This window comes from Staurois parvus, unplaced genomic scaffold, assembly GCF_062004578.1.
Source record: "Staurois parvus isolate SC_StPar_1 unplaced genomic scaffold, SC_StPar_1.0 ptg000726l, whole genome shotgun sequence".
NCBI lineage: Eukaryota > Metazoa > Chordata > Amphibia > Anura > Ranidae > Staurois > Staurois parvus.
In genome coordinates, this window is record NW_028318522.1 from 793,494 (window position 1) to 807,820 (window position 14,327).

General features: G+C 45.9%; 1 protein-coding gene across 1 annotated transcript in view; it reads right to left on the reverse strand.

Moving 5' to 3' along the window:
* Positions 1–7,206: 7,206 nt before the first annotated feature.
* The window catches only part of LOC149445356 (uncharacterized), a 45,552-nt gene continuing 38,431 nt past the window's right edge, over positions 7,207–14,327 (reverse strand). Inside the window, exons 5-6 of the mRNA XM_089653885.1 lie at positions 11,231–11,417; positions 7,207–7,373 (exon numbers count right to left, since the gene is read on the reverse strand). Coding sequence (XP_089510011.1) covers positions 7,355–7,373; positions 11,231–11,417 — 206 coding nt within the window. The 3' untranslated portion in view covers positions 7,207–7,354. The remainder of the gene's footprint in view (positions 7,374–11,230; positions 11,418–14,327) is intronic.

Genomic DNA, 14,327 nt, shown 5'->3' on the forward strand with positions numbered 1-14,327 from the left:
AATTGTATACATGAGAGGTATGCTCATTGTCATGTGAACCATTCTAGAGAACGAAAGATTATAAGTAGGGGGGGGGAGTAGAAAATGGGGAGGGAAAGGAAAAGAAGGGAGAGGGCACCAGTGGATGACGAGTTACGTGTAATACAATGGGTAGAATTAGTAATCATTTTACAGAGCAGTTTGGGTTTTTTAGCCATCGAGACCATTGGGTATTAAATTTGTGAGAAGTGGAGTTTTGAAAGGCAATCCTTCTTTCCATTTCACATTGGAGATTGAGATCGGAAAAGAGTCGAGACAAAGGGGGAGTGGTGGTAGAGCGCCATAGTCTGGTAATATTGGTTTTTGCAGCTGCTAAAGTATGAATAACAATGGTCCGTGTATTCGTAGGAAAATTATCTACCCCAATATGCAGGAGAGCTAAAGCGGGGTTTGGTGTTACTAACGTACCTGTAATTGAGGAAATTATTTGAAAAACTTTGTTCCAGTAAGACTTAATTGACCTACAATTCCAGAGTATATGTAAAAGTGTACCAGACTCTCCGCAATGTCTCCAGCAGGCTCGCGAGTGTTGTGGATAAAATAATGATAATTTAGTGGGAGTTAAGTACCATTCATGTAAGATTTTTAAATATGTTTCCCAGTGGGAGGAACATTTCGAGGCCTTGTACGTAATGGTAAATGTTTTTTCCCACATGCTTGGGGATATTGATTGGTGGAAATTTTTCTCCCAGTTAAGGTTAAGGAGGAGGTATATGTTGCAAATTGCCTTTCGGTTATAAGTGTGTAAAAGATAGAGATTCCTTTTTTTGGGTATTTGGTTCTATGAAAGAAATGATGCGCAGTTGCAGAAATTTCTGTTGTGTGCGGGATACTTGTTTTGTGGAGTGCATGGGCTATGCGCATATATGTAAATTGTTCATTGCCAGGAAGGTGAAATTTGCTTTGAGTGGTGTAGAAGGAGTCCAATTTGCTTGAGGTGAATATGTCTTGAATGTAAAGTATACCAAGGGCCGTCCACTTTGTTAAATTTAGATGAGGTATGATGTGATGCAAGGACGAAAGTGGGGTAGGGGTTTGAACATTGTTTTTCCCTAATTTATTGTAGTCAACAAAATCGTGCCATGCCGTTAAGGAGGCCTGTATGCATGGGTGTTTGTGAAGCGCTTGAATCTGAGCCCCTCGAGGTAGACATAGTATGTCCGTTATCGCGTATGGAAGGTACAAAGATGTTTCCAAGGTGGTCCATATTTTTTCCGGTGAGGGGTGCCACCAGAAGAAGAGCTGGTCTAATAGAACAGCTTGGTAGTAGGATTTCATATGTGGGAGGCCTGCTCCACCTCTGGAGGTAGGACGTATTAGGAGATTCGTGGTGCATCTGGGTTTTTTTGAGTTCCATAGGAATTTGTTTAATATGGCCTGGAGGTTAGTGAAGAAAGAGTATGGGACTGGGATAGGGAGTGTACGGAAAATGTATAGTATCTTAGGAAGAATACACATTTTTAGGGTTGCTATTCTACCTAATGTCGATAGAGTAGAGGTGCGAAAGCTCTTGAGATCCCGTCGGATAGTTTCAAGTAGCGATCTGTAATTAGTTGGGTAAAGCTGAGTAGTATTAGGGGTGAGTCTAATGCCCAAATAAGGAATGCTGTGTTTTTCCCAGGTAAAAGGGAACTGTTTAGAGAGTAAGTCCTGGGTAATAGAAGGCGTATATAAACGTAATATTGATGATTTGGATTCATTAAGTTTGTAATATGAGACCGCTGAGTAGTCTTGAATGTGCGTACGAATCGTCTGGAGTGATTTATATGGATTTGTAATCATCAGTATAATGTCGTCTGCGAAGAGACTGATTTTGTGTTCAGTGGTGAGGTATTTGACTCCCGTGAAGTTTGGGTCGTTTCTAAGGTTAGTCGCTAGTGGTTCTATAAGTAAGGCAAAAATTATGAGGGACAGGGGGCAACCTTGTCTGGTTCCATTGGATATACAAAAGGGCTGTGAGAGAGTGCCATTAGTTAAGACTCTAGCAGAGGAGTAAAGGGCGAGGATCGCCGACAAGATCCAATCCGTAATGCCAAACTTTTGTAGTGTTAGCGTCATAAATTTCCAGTGAATTCGGTCGAAAGCCTTTTCCGCGTCTAGTGATAAAAAAAGGGAGGGACGTTTGTCAGTTTCAAGGTGGTGAAGTAGATATATAATTCGCCTGGTGGTGTCAGGAGCCTGTCTACCAGGTATAAAACCCACTTGGTCTGGATGGATCAATGTAGGTAGGTATGGGAGTAATCTTTGGGCAATTATCTTGGCGTATATTTTTATGTCTGTATTAAGTAGCGAGATCGGTCTGTAATTTTGAGCGAGTTGGGGGTCTTTGCCCGGTTTCGGGATGGTTGTGATTATCGATTGTAGCATGTCAAGGGGGAATTCCCCGTCAGATGCCACGTGATTGTAGAGGGCAGATAGGTGTGACTTAAGGTCGGGTGTAAATGTTTTGTAGAATTCATTAGTGAAGCCATCATTCCCTGGTGATTTATTTAAAGGTAGGGTGGTTATGACTTTTTCAATTTCTAAGGTTGAGATTGGTACCGATAGAGATTCGAGTTGAGAAGGGGTGATGTGGGCGAGATTGGTGTTATGCAGGAAGCGTTCAATGGAGGGAATCGTTGGTTGGGTTGTATTAGAGTCGTCTTTTATGTTATATAGCTTCTGATAATATGTTGCAAAAGCGTTAGCAATATCTTGTGGATTTGTAAGAGGAGAGCGTGTGGTTGGGTGTTGGATCGTAGATATTTTGGTCTTAAGTCGTTTTTGTTTAATGCTCTTAGCAAGAAGAGAGCTTGCTTTATTACCAAGCGCATAGAATTTGGTCTTTGTTTTTTGGAGGTTGGTGTCACAAGAGTGGAGTAAAAGGGTGCGTAATTTGTTTCTATCTTGGTTTAGAATTGCTGAAATAGAAGGGTTAGGGTATTTTTTGTTAATTTCCTCATTTAGGTTAATGGAGGTTAGGAGTTGGTCAATTTGTTGAGAGCGCTGTCTATTTATACGGGAGTTTAATTGTATGAGGATACCTCTCATGTAGGCCTTGTAAGTTTGCCAAAGTGTAGTAATTGAGATATCCGGAGTGGTGTTGGTAGCAAAAAACAAGTTGTGGGCTTCTAAAATATGTTTCTGATTGTCTGGAAGTTTCAGGAGTGAGGAGTTGAGTCTCCAAATCGGTGGGAGCGCCGAACGTCGATCGTCATCCAAGGATATACTGATTGGTGCGTGGTCTGACCAGGAAATGGTTCCAATGTTAGAGGAAGTCACTTGTTGTAATGACCATTTGTCAGTGATAAACATATCTATTCTGGAGTATGAAAGATGTGCTGGGGAGTAGTAGGTATAGTCTCTCTCAGAGCCATGTTGGCATCTCCATATATCATACAAGTCGTGATCATGTAGAAATTGATTAAAGGTATATTTAGTGGGTGGCTTCTTAGAGGATGAGTCCACGAGTGGGTTGCTCATAACATTGAGGTCTCCGCCAATTATGAGTTTGCCTTGTTTATGCTCAGAGATGGTCTTATAGAGCATTCGATAAAATTGCATTTGGTTGTTGTTTGGGCCGTATACATTCACCAATGTGTGGGTTATGTCATTTATCTGGCAGATGAGGATATAAAAGCGTCCATGTGGGTCGGCCATTTTCGAGATGAGGTGGAAAGGGAGAGAGTCTTTAATGGCTATAATTACTCCGTTTTTCTTTTTGCGATTGGTTGCCATAAATATTTGTGAGAAATGGTGCAGGTGTAGCTTAGGCGTTTTTTCTGTGGCGAAGTGAGTCTCTTGTATAAAGGGAATGTCGGCTCGGGATTTCCGGGTTTCTTTAAGGAGCAGCGATCTCTTGAAAGGCGAGTTTAGGCCTCTAACGTTAAGAGATGTTATATTAATCATTTATATAAGTTTCTTCGTTGAAAATATAATGTCGGGTTGTTGTTTGAGATGGTCGAGACTCGGTAATCTCCTGGGAAAGGAAAGTCATAGCATAGTCATGGTACCAGTAAGGCTCGAGTGAAGGTTTAGAGGAAGTGGCCCATGTAGCCTCAAGGACAACACGATTGGAAGTAAGGAGGGGTAGCTGATGGTGCCGTAGGAAAAAATGAGAGGAAACGCAAGGGATACTAAAAATAGTTTTGCAAAAAATGCAAATAGGCCAAGTAGCCAACATCGCTACTTTAGAGCTGGGGGGTATAAACAGGCTTTGACCGCCGAGAGGGTCATGCCACACGTAAACTTGGAGAGCGAACTTCATTAAATGTAGGCCGATCGCCAGAAGTGTAAGCATTGAAAAATAACCCCGGGGGGGGGGAAGGAAAGATGTCAGCACCTGGAATGCTCTATGTAACAGCTTGAGATGTCTCCATGCGTTGGGCAGAGTTAGAGGTGGTGTCATGTGTATCTGCAGGGAGAATGTTCCATGTCCTGAGCAGGTCTAAGCCTGCTTCCAGGTTCCTGACGGTGTATATTTTGCCTTGCCGTCGCACTATTAATTTAGTTGGGAAGCCCCATTGGTAGGCTATGCCATGATTCCTTAGGGCCTTAGTGATGGAAATCATTTTTTTTCTATTAAGGAGCGTGGCTTTGGATAGGTCCGCATAGAGGCGGAGATTTGCATGTGATGGCGGGAGAGGTGGTGGGTTTCTAGCCGCAATCATAATTTTTTCTTTAACGTGGTAAAAATGCACCCGGATCAGTACATCTCTCGGAATAGATGCCGGCAGAAACGCCAGTTTGGGCAGTCGGTGGGCTCGATCAATCGCGAGCTCTAGATCTGGAAGTGTTGGTAGGAGTAGTTTGAAGTACTGCTGTATGTAGGGTAGCAGATTTTCGCTCGGCACTGATTCAGGGATCCCTCTGAATTTAATGTTGTTGCGACGCGAGCGATCTTCTAAGTCAGCTAATTTTAAATTGATTTGCTCGATATCAGATGAGTGATCTGTATGAGCGTCAATCAAGTCGTTATGCGCTGTTATGATGTCACCTAGACTGCTTTCAATATGGCAAATTCTACGTTCTTGGTGCTGTACCACATTAGTTATTTGGTTTAAAGACGCAAAAATGTCATTTTGCAGAGATTGACGGAGTGACGTCAGCAGGTGTTTCATGGACACCTCTGTTAGCGGCTGATCTGCTGCTGGGAATGCATCTATATCTGGCAGGTTTAAAGTAGCGGGTGGAGGCGTGATATTTAGGGCTTGGTAGGAAATGTTAGGGTCCTGGTCCAAACGTGGCCTGGCTTTGGCAGGGCTGCTAGTTGTGGGTGACAGAGGGGGTGATAACTCACCAGGGTCCCCCAAGGTTCAGCGTGATTAGTGTTGTACCCCAAGGTTCAGTGTTAGTGGGGTACCCCAAGGTTCAGTGTTATTAGTGGGGTACCCCAAGGTTCAGTGTTATTAGTGGTGTACCCCAAGGTTCAGTGTTATTAGTGGGGGACCCCAAGGTTCAGCGTGATTAGTGTTGTACCCCAAGGTTCAGTGTTAGTGGGGTACCCCAGGGTTCAGTGTTATTAGTGGTGTACCCCAGGGTTCAGTGTTATTAGTGGGGGACCCCAGGGTTCAGTGTCATTAGTGGTGTACCCCAGGGTTTCGTATGTTATTAGTGGGGGACCCCAAGGTTCAGTGTCATTAGAGGGGTACCCCAACGTTCAGTGTCATTAGTGGTGTACCCCAAGGTTCAGTGTTATTAGTGGGGGACCCCAAGGTTCAGTGTTATTAGTGGGGGACCCCAAGGTTCAGTGTTATTAGTGGGGTACTCCAAGCTTCAGTGTTGGGACCCTTACTTTTTAATATATTTATAAACAATATGGGGTGTGAGATTATAAATCCCATTCCAGTCTTTGCAGATGACACCAAGCTGTGCCGGGGAATAACGTCCTTACAGGATGTCTCCCACTTACAAGCCAACCTCAATGCTGTGTAATTGGGGGACTATGGGGCCAATGAGGGTTAATGTTGATAAATGTAATGTTCTTCACTTGGGGGGCTAAGAATATGCATCATACATACTAGGGGGGTACAACTGGGGGGTCAACGGTGGAGAAAATCTGGGGGGGGGTCATTGGTGAAGGATTTGGGAGTTCTGGTAGATTACAAGCTTAATAATGGCAGCAATGCCAAGCTGCGGGTTCTAAAGTGAGTAAAATCCTCTCTTGTATTAAAGGAGGTATAGACTCCAGAGAGAGAGATATCATTCCCCCCCCCCAGTACAAATCAAGGGGGGATATGCAGGTGGATCCTACGGATCCTACAGTGGATCCAGGATCCACTGGATCCAGAGGATTATAACTTTTTTTTTTTAATGGTTGAACTGGATGCCCCTCAATGGCTGGGCGATGGAGACATCTTGTGACCAAATGAGGGAATTACACTATTTCCAAAAGTATTGGGACAGCCCTCCAAATCATTGGATTCAGGTGTTGCAATCACGTCCATGGCCACAGGCAGGGCTGCTGTTAGAATCCATGGGGCCGCATACAGCCCCCCTTAAAAAAACCCACAATGTGAATTTCAGACCCCTCCATGAGTTCTAAGTGGGAGAACTTGCAAAATCGCAGGGGGTTCAAATACTTCTGTTCCTCACTGTAGATGTTTTTATCTATTTCACTAATAAAGCACCCGAAGATAATGCGCCCGTTTCTGTTTTTGCTGTTGTAGGATTGGATTTCCCCAATTCGAGGAAGGCTGCACCGTCTATCCTTTCACTTTGGGTTGTTTGACTTTGGCTCAGGGGCGGACTGACTACTCATGGGGCCCCCGGCCAATAGGGGATCATGGGGCCCCTGTGTCCTTGCCCAAACTCAAAAAAGCCTATGAAAAAGGTACCAGAGACATCTCATGGGGCCCCCTATTGACCCTGGGCCCTCGGGCAGTTTCCAAATGGTCAGTCCGCCCTGCTTTGGCTTCTCTTTGCAGTATAAGACGGGGGCCTCAACCATTTCAGTGCTAAAGTCTCAAGTCTTCACTCCATTTTTTTTTTTTTTACAGCTGATCACATGGTAAAGGGCTGCTGTGATTGGCTGATGACTGAGATCTGTGATTAGCTGTGTCCATAGGAAAGGGCTGCCAGGAAGGGGGAGGGGGGTGGCGTGAAGGGGTTAAACAGGCTCTACTACAACGTGGTTTTGCGCTGCCTGTAATGCGATCGGCATAAAGATACAAAACGCATTATAAGAAATAAGAGGAAAAGTGTTTTTTATTTGTAATTTGTATTCCTATCACTGTTTACATGTTTGATTTTTTGGGAGGCGGATGTCTTGATAGTCCCCTCATTTCCTGGCTGTTCCTCCTCTTGGGGTGTGGGGATCGAGACATTGTGGAGGACGTCAAGCTCTGCGGCTTTGCCTGTTGATAAGTAAGATATACAGAGTCAGACAACGGGAAATCCAACCCCATCCGTCGTGCAGATCATCCACCGGACACTGAAATAGGACATTATCATTATATCTGCTCCCCCCGGACCCGCATTCACTATATCCGCTCTCCCCGGACCCGCATTCACTATATCCGCTCTCCCCGGACCCCGCATTCACTATATCCGCTCTCCCCGGACCCCGCATTCACTATATCCGGTCTCCCCGGACCCTGCATTCACTATATCCGCTCTCCCCGGACCCTGCATTCACTATATCCGCTCTCCCCGGACCCCGCATTCACTATATCCGGTCTCCCCAGACCCTGCATTCACTATATCCGCTCTCCCCGGACCCTGCATTCACTATATCCGCTCTCCCCGGACCCCGCATTCACTATATCCGCTCTCCCCGGACCCCGCATTCACTATATCCGGTCTCCCCGGACCCTGCATTCACTATATCCGCTCTCCCCGGACCCTGCATTCACTATATCCGCTCTCCCCGGACCCCGCATTCACTATATCCGGTCTCCCCAGACCCTGCATTCACTATATCCGCTCTCCCCGGACCCTGCATTCACTATATCCGCTCTCCCCGGACCCCGCATTCACTATATCCGCTCTCCCCGGACCCCGCATTCACTATATCCGCTCTCCCCGGACCCCGCATTCACTATATCCGCTCTCCCCGGACCCCGCATTCCCTATATCTGCTCTCCCCGAACCCTGCATTCACTATATCCGGTCTCCCCGGACCCTGCATTCACTATATCCGGTCTCCCCGGACCCTGCATTCACTATATCCGCTCTCTCCAGACCCCGCATTCACTATATCCGCTCTCCCCGGACCCCGCATTCACTACATCCGCTCTCCCCGGACCCCGCATTCACTATATCCGCTCTCCCCGGACCCCGCATTCACTATATCCGCTCTCCCCGGACCCCGCATTCACTATATCCGCTCTCCCCGGACCCTGCATTCACTATATCCACTCTCCCCGGACCCGGCATTCACTATATCCGCTCTCCCCGGACCCCGCATTCACTATATCCGCTCTCCCCGGACCCGGCATTTACTATATCTGCTCTCCCCGGACCCTGCATTCACTATATCCGCTCTCCCCGGACCCTGCATTCACTATATCTGCTCTCCCCAGACCCCGCATTCACTATATCCGCTCTCCCCGGACCCCGCATTCACTATATCCGCTCTCCCCAGACCCTGCATTCACTATATCCGCTCTCCCCGGACCCCGCATTCACTATATCCACTCTCCCCGGACCCCGCATTCACTATATCTGCTCTCCCCAGACCCCGCATTCACTATATCCGGTCTCCCCAGACCCTGCATTCACTATATCCGGTCTCCCCGGACCCTGCATTCACTATATCTGCTCTCCCCGGACCCCGCATTCACTATATCTGGTCTCCCCAGACCCTGCATTCACTATATCCGGTCTCCCCGGACCCTGCATTCACTATATCTGGTCTCCCCAGACCCCGCATTCACTATATCCGCTCTCCCTGGACCCTGCATTCACTATATCCCCCCCAGGTTGAATGTAATTCTTCATACAGAACAAAGCGATTGAAAAAATACCACATTATGGCCAGTGAATGCAGCTGCACATAATGAATAGCGCCACCATTTTAAAAAAAATAATGACATCCCTAAGTGTGGAAAGAGCTTATCTTCTCCAAACCACAAGAATAAAAAAAAAAAAGTTGCATAATAATTCACCCAGTGAATGTTTTTCTGTGTGAATGTGGGCAAAATTGAATGTTATCGGACTGTTTTCTCTCCAGGTTGAATGTTATTCATTCCTAAAAAGAGGGTCATTTAGGAGAATACATCATTATGGCCAGTAGAGGGAGCTTCTGCTCATAGGATTCATTCATTAGTCACCGGTCACACCGCTGCGATTTAAAATCACTTGATTTGTGTGCAATTTCAAGGGCGATTTCTGAAGGCTTTATCGCTACTTGTGAAGATTTTCAACGATTTCTTGTGATTTGCAGTGCGATTTCTATTGTATTCTATGTATGTAAGTCGCAGGATTTCAGAGTCGGATCGGTGTGACCGGGAGTGTTTCCAGTGAAGTCGCAGGATTTCAAAGTCGAATCGGTGTGACCGGGGGTATTTCCAGTGAAGTCGCAGGATTTCAGAGTCGGATCGGTGTGTCCGGGGGTGTTTCCAGTGAAGTCGCAGGATTTCAAAGTCAGATCGGTGTGTCCGGGGGTTTTTCCAGTGAAGTCGCAGGATTTCAAAGTCGGATTAGTGTCACCCAGAGTATTTCCAGTGAAGTCGCAGGATTTCAAAGTCGGATTAGTGTCACCCAGAGTATTTCCAGTGAAGTTACAGGATTTCAAAGTCGGATCGGTGTGTCCGGGGGTGTTTCCAGTGAAGTCGCAGGATTTCAAAGTCGGATCGGTGTCACCCAGAGTATTTCCAGTGAAGTCACAGGATTTCAAAGTCGGATCGGTGTGTCCGGGGGTGTTTCCGGTGAAGTCGCAGGATTTCAAAGTCGGATTGCTGTGACCCGGGGTGTTTCCAGTGAAGTCGCACGATTTCAAAGTCGGATCGGTGTGACTGGGGGTGTTTCCAGTGAAGTCGCAGGATTTCAAAGTCGGATCGGTGTGACTCGGGGTGTTTCCAGTGAAGTCGCAGGATTTCAAAGTCGGATCGTTGTGACCCGGGGTGTTTCCAGTGAAGTCGCAGGATTTCAAAGTCGGATCGTTGTGACCCGGGGTGTTTCCAGTGAAGTCGCACGATTTCAAAGTCGGATCGGTGTGACCGGGGGTGTTTCCAGTGAAGTCGCAGGATTTCAAAGTCGGATCGTTGTGACCCGGGGTGTTTCCAGTGAAGTCGCAGGATTTCAAAGTCGGATCGTTGTGACCCGGGGTGTTTCCAGTGAAGTCGCAGGATTTCAAAGTCGGATCGTTGTGACCCGGGGTGTTTCCAGTGAAGTCGCAGGATTTCAAAGTCGGATCGGTGTGTCCGGGGGTATTTCCAGTGAAGTCGCATGATTTCAAAGTCGGATCGGTGTGTCCGGGGGTATTTCCAGTGAAGTCGCACGATTTCAAAGTCGGATCGGTGTGACCCGGGGTGTTTCCAGTGAAGTCGCAGGATTTTAAAGTCGGATCAGTGTCACCCAGAGTATTTCCAGTGAAGTCGCAGGATTTCAAAGTCGGATCAGTGTTTCAGGTGAAGTCGCACGATTTCAAAGTCGAATCGGTGGGACCCGGGGTGTTTCCAGTGAAGTCGCAGGTAGGGGCGGACTGACAACTCATGGGGCCCCTGGGCAATAGGGGATCATGGGGCCCCTGTGTCCTTGCCCAAACTCAAAAAAGCCTATGAAAAGGTACCAGGGGCATCTCATGGGGCCCCCTACTGACCCCGGGCCCTCGGGCAGTGCCCGAGTTTCCAAATGGTCAGTCCGCCCCTGGTCGCAGGATTTCAAAGTCGGATCGGTGTGACTGTCATTAGATTTCAGGTGTGATTTAAATTCCCAAACTGCCCCTAAAATCGCCCCGATATGGCACTAAAAAAAACAAAAACGAATGTTTTGGGAAATGACTGCACTATGGCCACTAGATGGAGCCAATGATCACATGAAATAAATATTTACCATGATGATCAGCTCCATCTAGTGGCCATAGTGCTGTATTTTCCAGAACCACTCTTTTTTTTTTTTTCCATGAAGGAATATTTATCCTGGAGAGAAAATAGCCGAATAACATTGGATTTTGCCCGCATTTGCACAGGACGAATGACGTTTCACACGACGAAGCGCTCTACTATTTATTATAAAGAAGCCCCTATTTGGTGTTTTTTTTTTAGCTTACCTCTTGTAAACTGCAAACATGAAAACCAAAAAAAATGTTCCAGCCAAAATCAAAAACCAGTGATGATGACGTGTGGCTGTGGGTGGGACTTCTGGCTGTGGGGTAGTTCCATCTGCGAGAGGGGGTGTGGCCTGAGGAGCCTCCTTGGTCACGTGTTTCGGGACCCAATCCAGAACTTTGGAATCTCCTAGAACATAAAATGTTGTCACACACAATTCAAAGTGTTCCTGAACCCCCAACAGTACAATCAGTCTGTAGATGCCGCAAAGCACGCTTGTTATACTCACTGTGGAACCTAAGGGGTTAATCCTCCGCATTGTGTAAAAAGGCTGTTTGATCCCGACTTCTCTGATCCTCCCCTTCTTTCAGTGTCTACTAAATATCTCCTCATAGAACAGAGGCTCTGGGGCAAGCTGCACATGCTCAGTCTGGTGTGTATTGCTTTTGTTTTTCTTGGGAGAGTGCATATGATTAGCACAGGGCCTATCAGCACTGTCCAGACAGAGGGTCAGGGGTTCTGCATCCTCCTAGAGCAAAATGAAAACTCCTTCTACAAGCTTTAATTAGTTTTATAAATCCCAGCACTATCCTTCTTTGCTTATAACACCCCACCAAGTCACTTTAACAGTCCTTCCCCTGAAGTACATACATAAATAAATCAATCTTAAAGCAAACTTGATTACAATAAACCTAAATTTAGTGTTTAAAGTCCCAAAATAAAGTCCACATCAAAGTCCAAAATAAAAGTCCCAAAAATAGTGTTAGTCTTTATCGGTGATTCCTCATCTTCGTGTTTCCAACCAGTATTATTAATATAATCCAAGAAAGATCTTCATATACCTCAAAGAAAAAAACTAAACATAGTGTATTATCCCAAATATTATCATAAAAAGTGCCACACGTGTTACATGCAAGCAAAGACTACCGTGCCACAGCAACCGTGAAAAAGAAGAAATTCCTATGCCTTAAAAGTCAATCCACTGCACACAAATATCAGGAGTGCATAATTACCCTCACAATGATATCATAGGGACCATCATATAGATGAGATTATTTCCAACCTTTTGTTTCAGCCTTTCCAGCCACTTCCCACAGACCTCATAAACAGACCAGGGATCAGTGTATATCATAAATAATAATAACACTTTATTATAGCAACTTACATTAAAATATGATGAGATCAGCTTCCATACAGAGAAAATAATTCCAAAATCGTGCCCCTCCTCAGTAGTATTTGGGTATCCTCACCATACCACTCTGGAGGAGGAATAAGTCATATGTGGAAGATTCCCCAGATAAGCTTAACCATATGTGGAGGATTCCAGGACAAACACAAACACAACCGCGTGTTCCAGGATTAAAGATGGCCGCTACGGCACTTCCGGAAGAGCGTCACTACGTCACCACGTCACGTGCCCCGCCACGTTTCGTCACATCCGGACTTTGTCAACAGGGATACGGACGTGTCTCCTCACTCTCTTTAAATACCACTGGCTAGGGAGGTAAAGCCACAGCCGCGGCCATATTACATTCTTGAAACCTGGATATCCATACCGATATCCAGGTACGGGATTGTTATCCCTGTTTTTTGTTGGCCCGGGCACACCCTGTGTATATCGGTATGGATATCCAGGTTTCAAGAATGTAAGATGGCCGCGGCTGTGGCTTTACCTCCCTAGCCAGTGGTATTTAAAGAGAGTGAGGAGACACGTCCGTATCCCTGTTGACAAAGTCCGGATGTGACGAAACGCGGCGGGGCACGTGACGTGGTGACGTAGTGACGCTCTTCCGGAAGTGCCGTAGCGGCCATCTTTAATCCTGGAACACGCGGTTGTGTTTGTGTTTGTCCTGGAATCCTCCACATATGGTTAAGCTTATCTGGGGAATCTTCCACATATGACTTATTCCTCCTCCAGAGTGGTATGGTGAGGATACCCAAATACTACTGAGGAGGGGCACGATTTTGGAATTATTTTCTCTGTATGGAAGCTGATCTCATCATATTTTAATGTAAGTTGCTATAATAAAGTGTTATTATTATTTATGATATACACTGATCCCTGGTCTGTTTATGAGGTCTGTGGGAAGTGGCTGGAAAGGCTGAAACAAAAGGTTGGAAATAATCTCATCTATATGATGGTCCCTATGATATCATTGTGAGGGTAATTATGCACTCCTGATATTTGTGTGCAGTGGATTGACTTTTAAGGCATAGGAATTTCTTCTTTTTCACGGTTGCTGTGGCACGGTAGTCTTTGCTTGCATGTAACACGTGTGGCACTTTTTATGATAATATTTGGGATAATACACTATGTTTAGTTTTTTTCTTTGAGGTATATGAAGATCTTTCTTGGATTATATTAATAATACTGGTTGGAAACACGAAGATGAGGAATCACCGATAAAGACTAACACAATTTTTTGGGACTTTTATTTTGGGACTTTAAACACTAAATTTAGGTTTATTGTAATCAAGTTTGCTTTAAGATTGATTTATTTAAGCTTTAACTAGTGCTCTGCTGGACACTGATAGAAGTCACAAGACTGCTATATATTGCTGATGAGAAAATGGATTTAGCAGTTTAAATTTGTTAAAATAATTGCATTTCCATGTTGGGTGTACTGTGGGAAACCAGATATAGTGAATGCAGGGTCTGGGGAGAGCAGATATAGTGAATGCAGGGTCTGGGGAGAGCGGATATAGTGAATGCAGGGTCCGGGGAGAGCGGATATAGTGAATGTGGGGTCTGGGGAGAGCGGATATAGTGAATGCGGGGTCCAGGGAGACCAGATATAGTGAATGCAGGGTCCGAGGAGAGCGGATATAGTGAATGCGGGGTCCGGGGAGAGCGGATATAGTGAATGCAGAGTCCAGGGAGAGCGGATATAGTGAATGCGGGGTCCAGGGAGACCAGATATAGTGAATGCAGGGTCCGAGGAGAGCGGATATAGTGAATGCGGGGTCCGGGGAGAGCGGATATAGTGAATGCAGAGTCCGGGGAGAGCGGATATAGTGAATGTGGGGTCTGGGGAGAGCGGATATAGTGAATGCGGGGTCCAGGGAGACCAGATATAGTGAATGCAGGGTCCGAGGAGA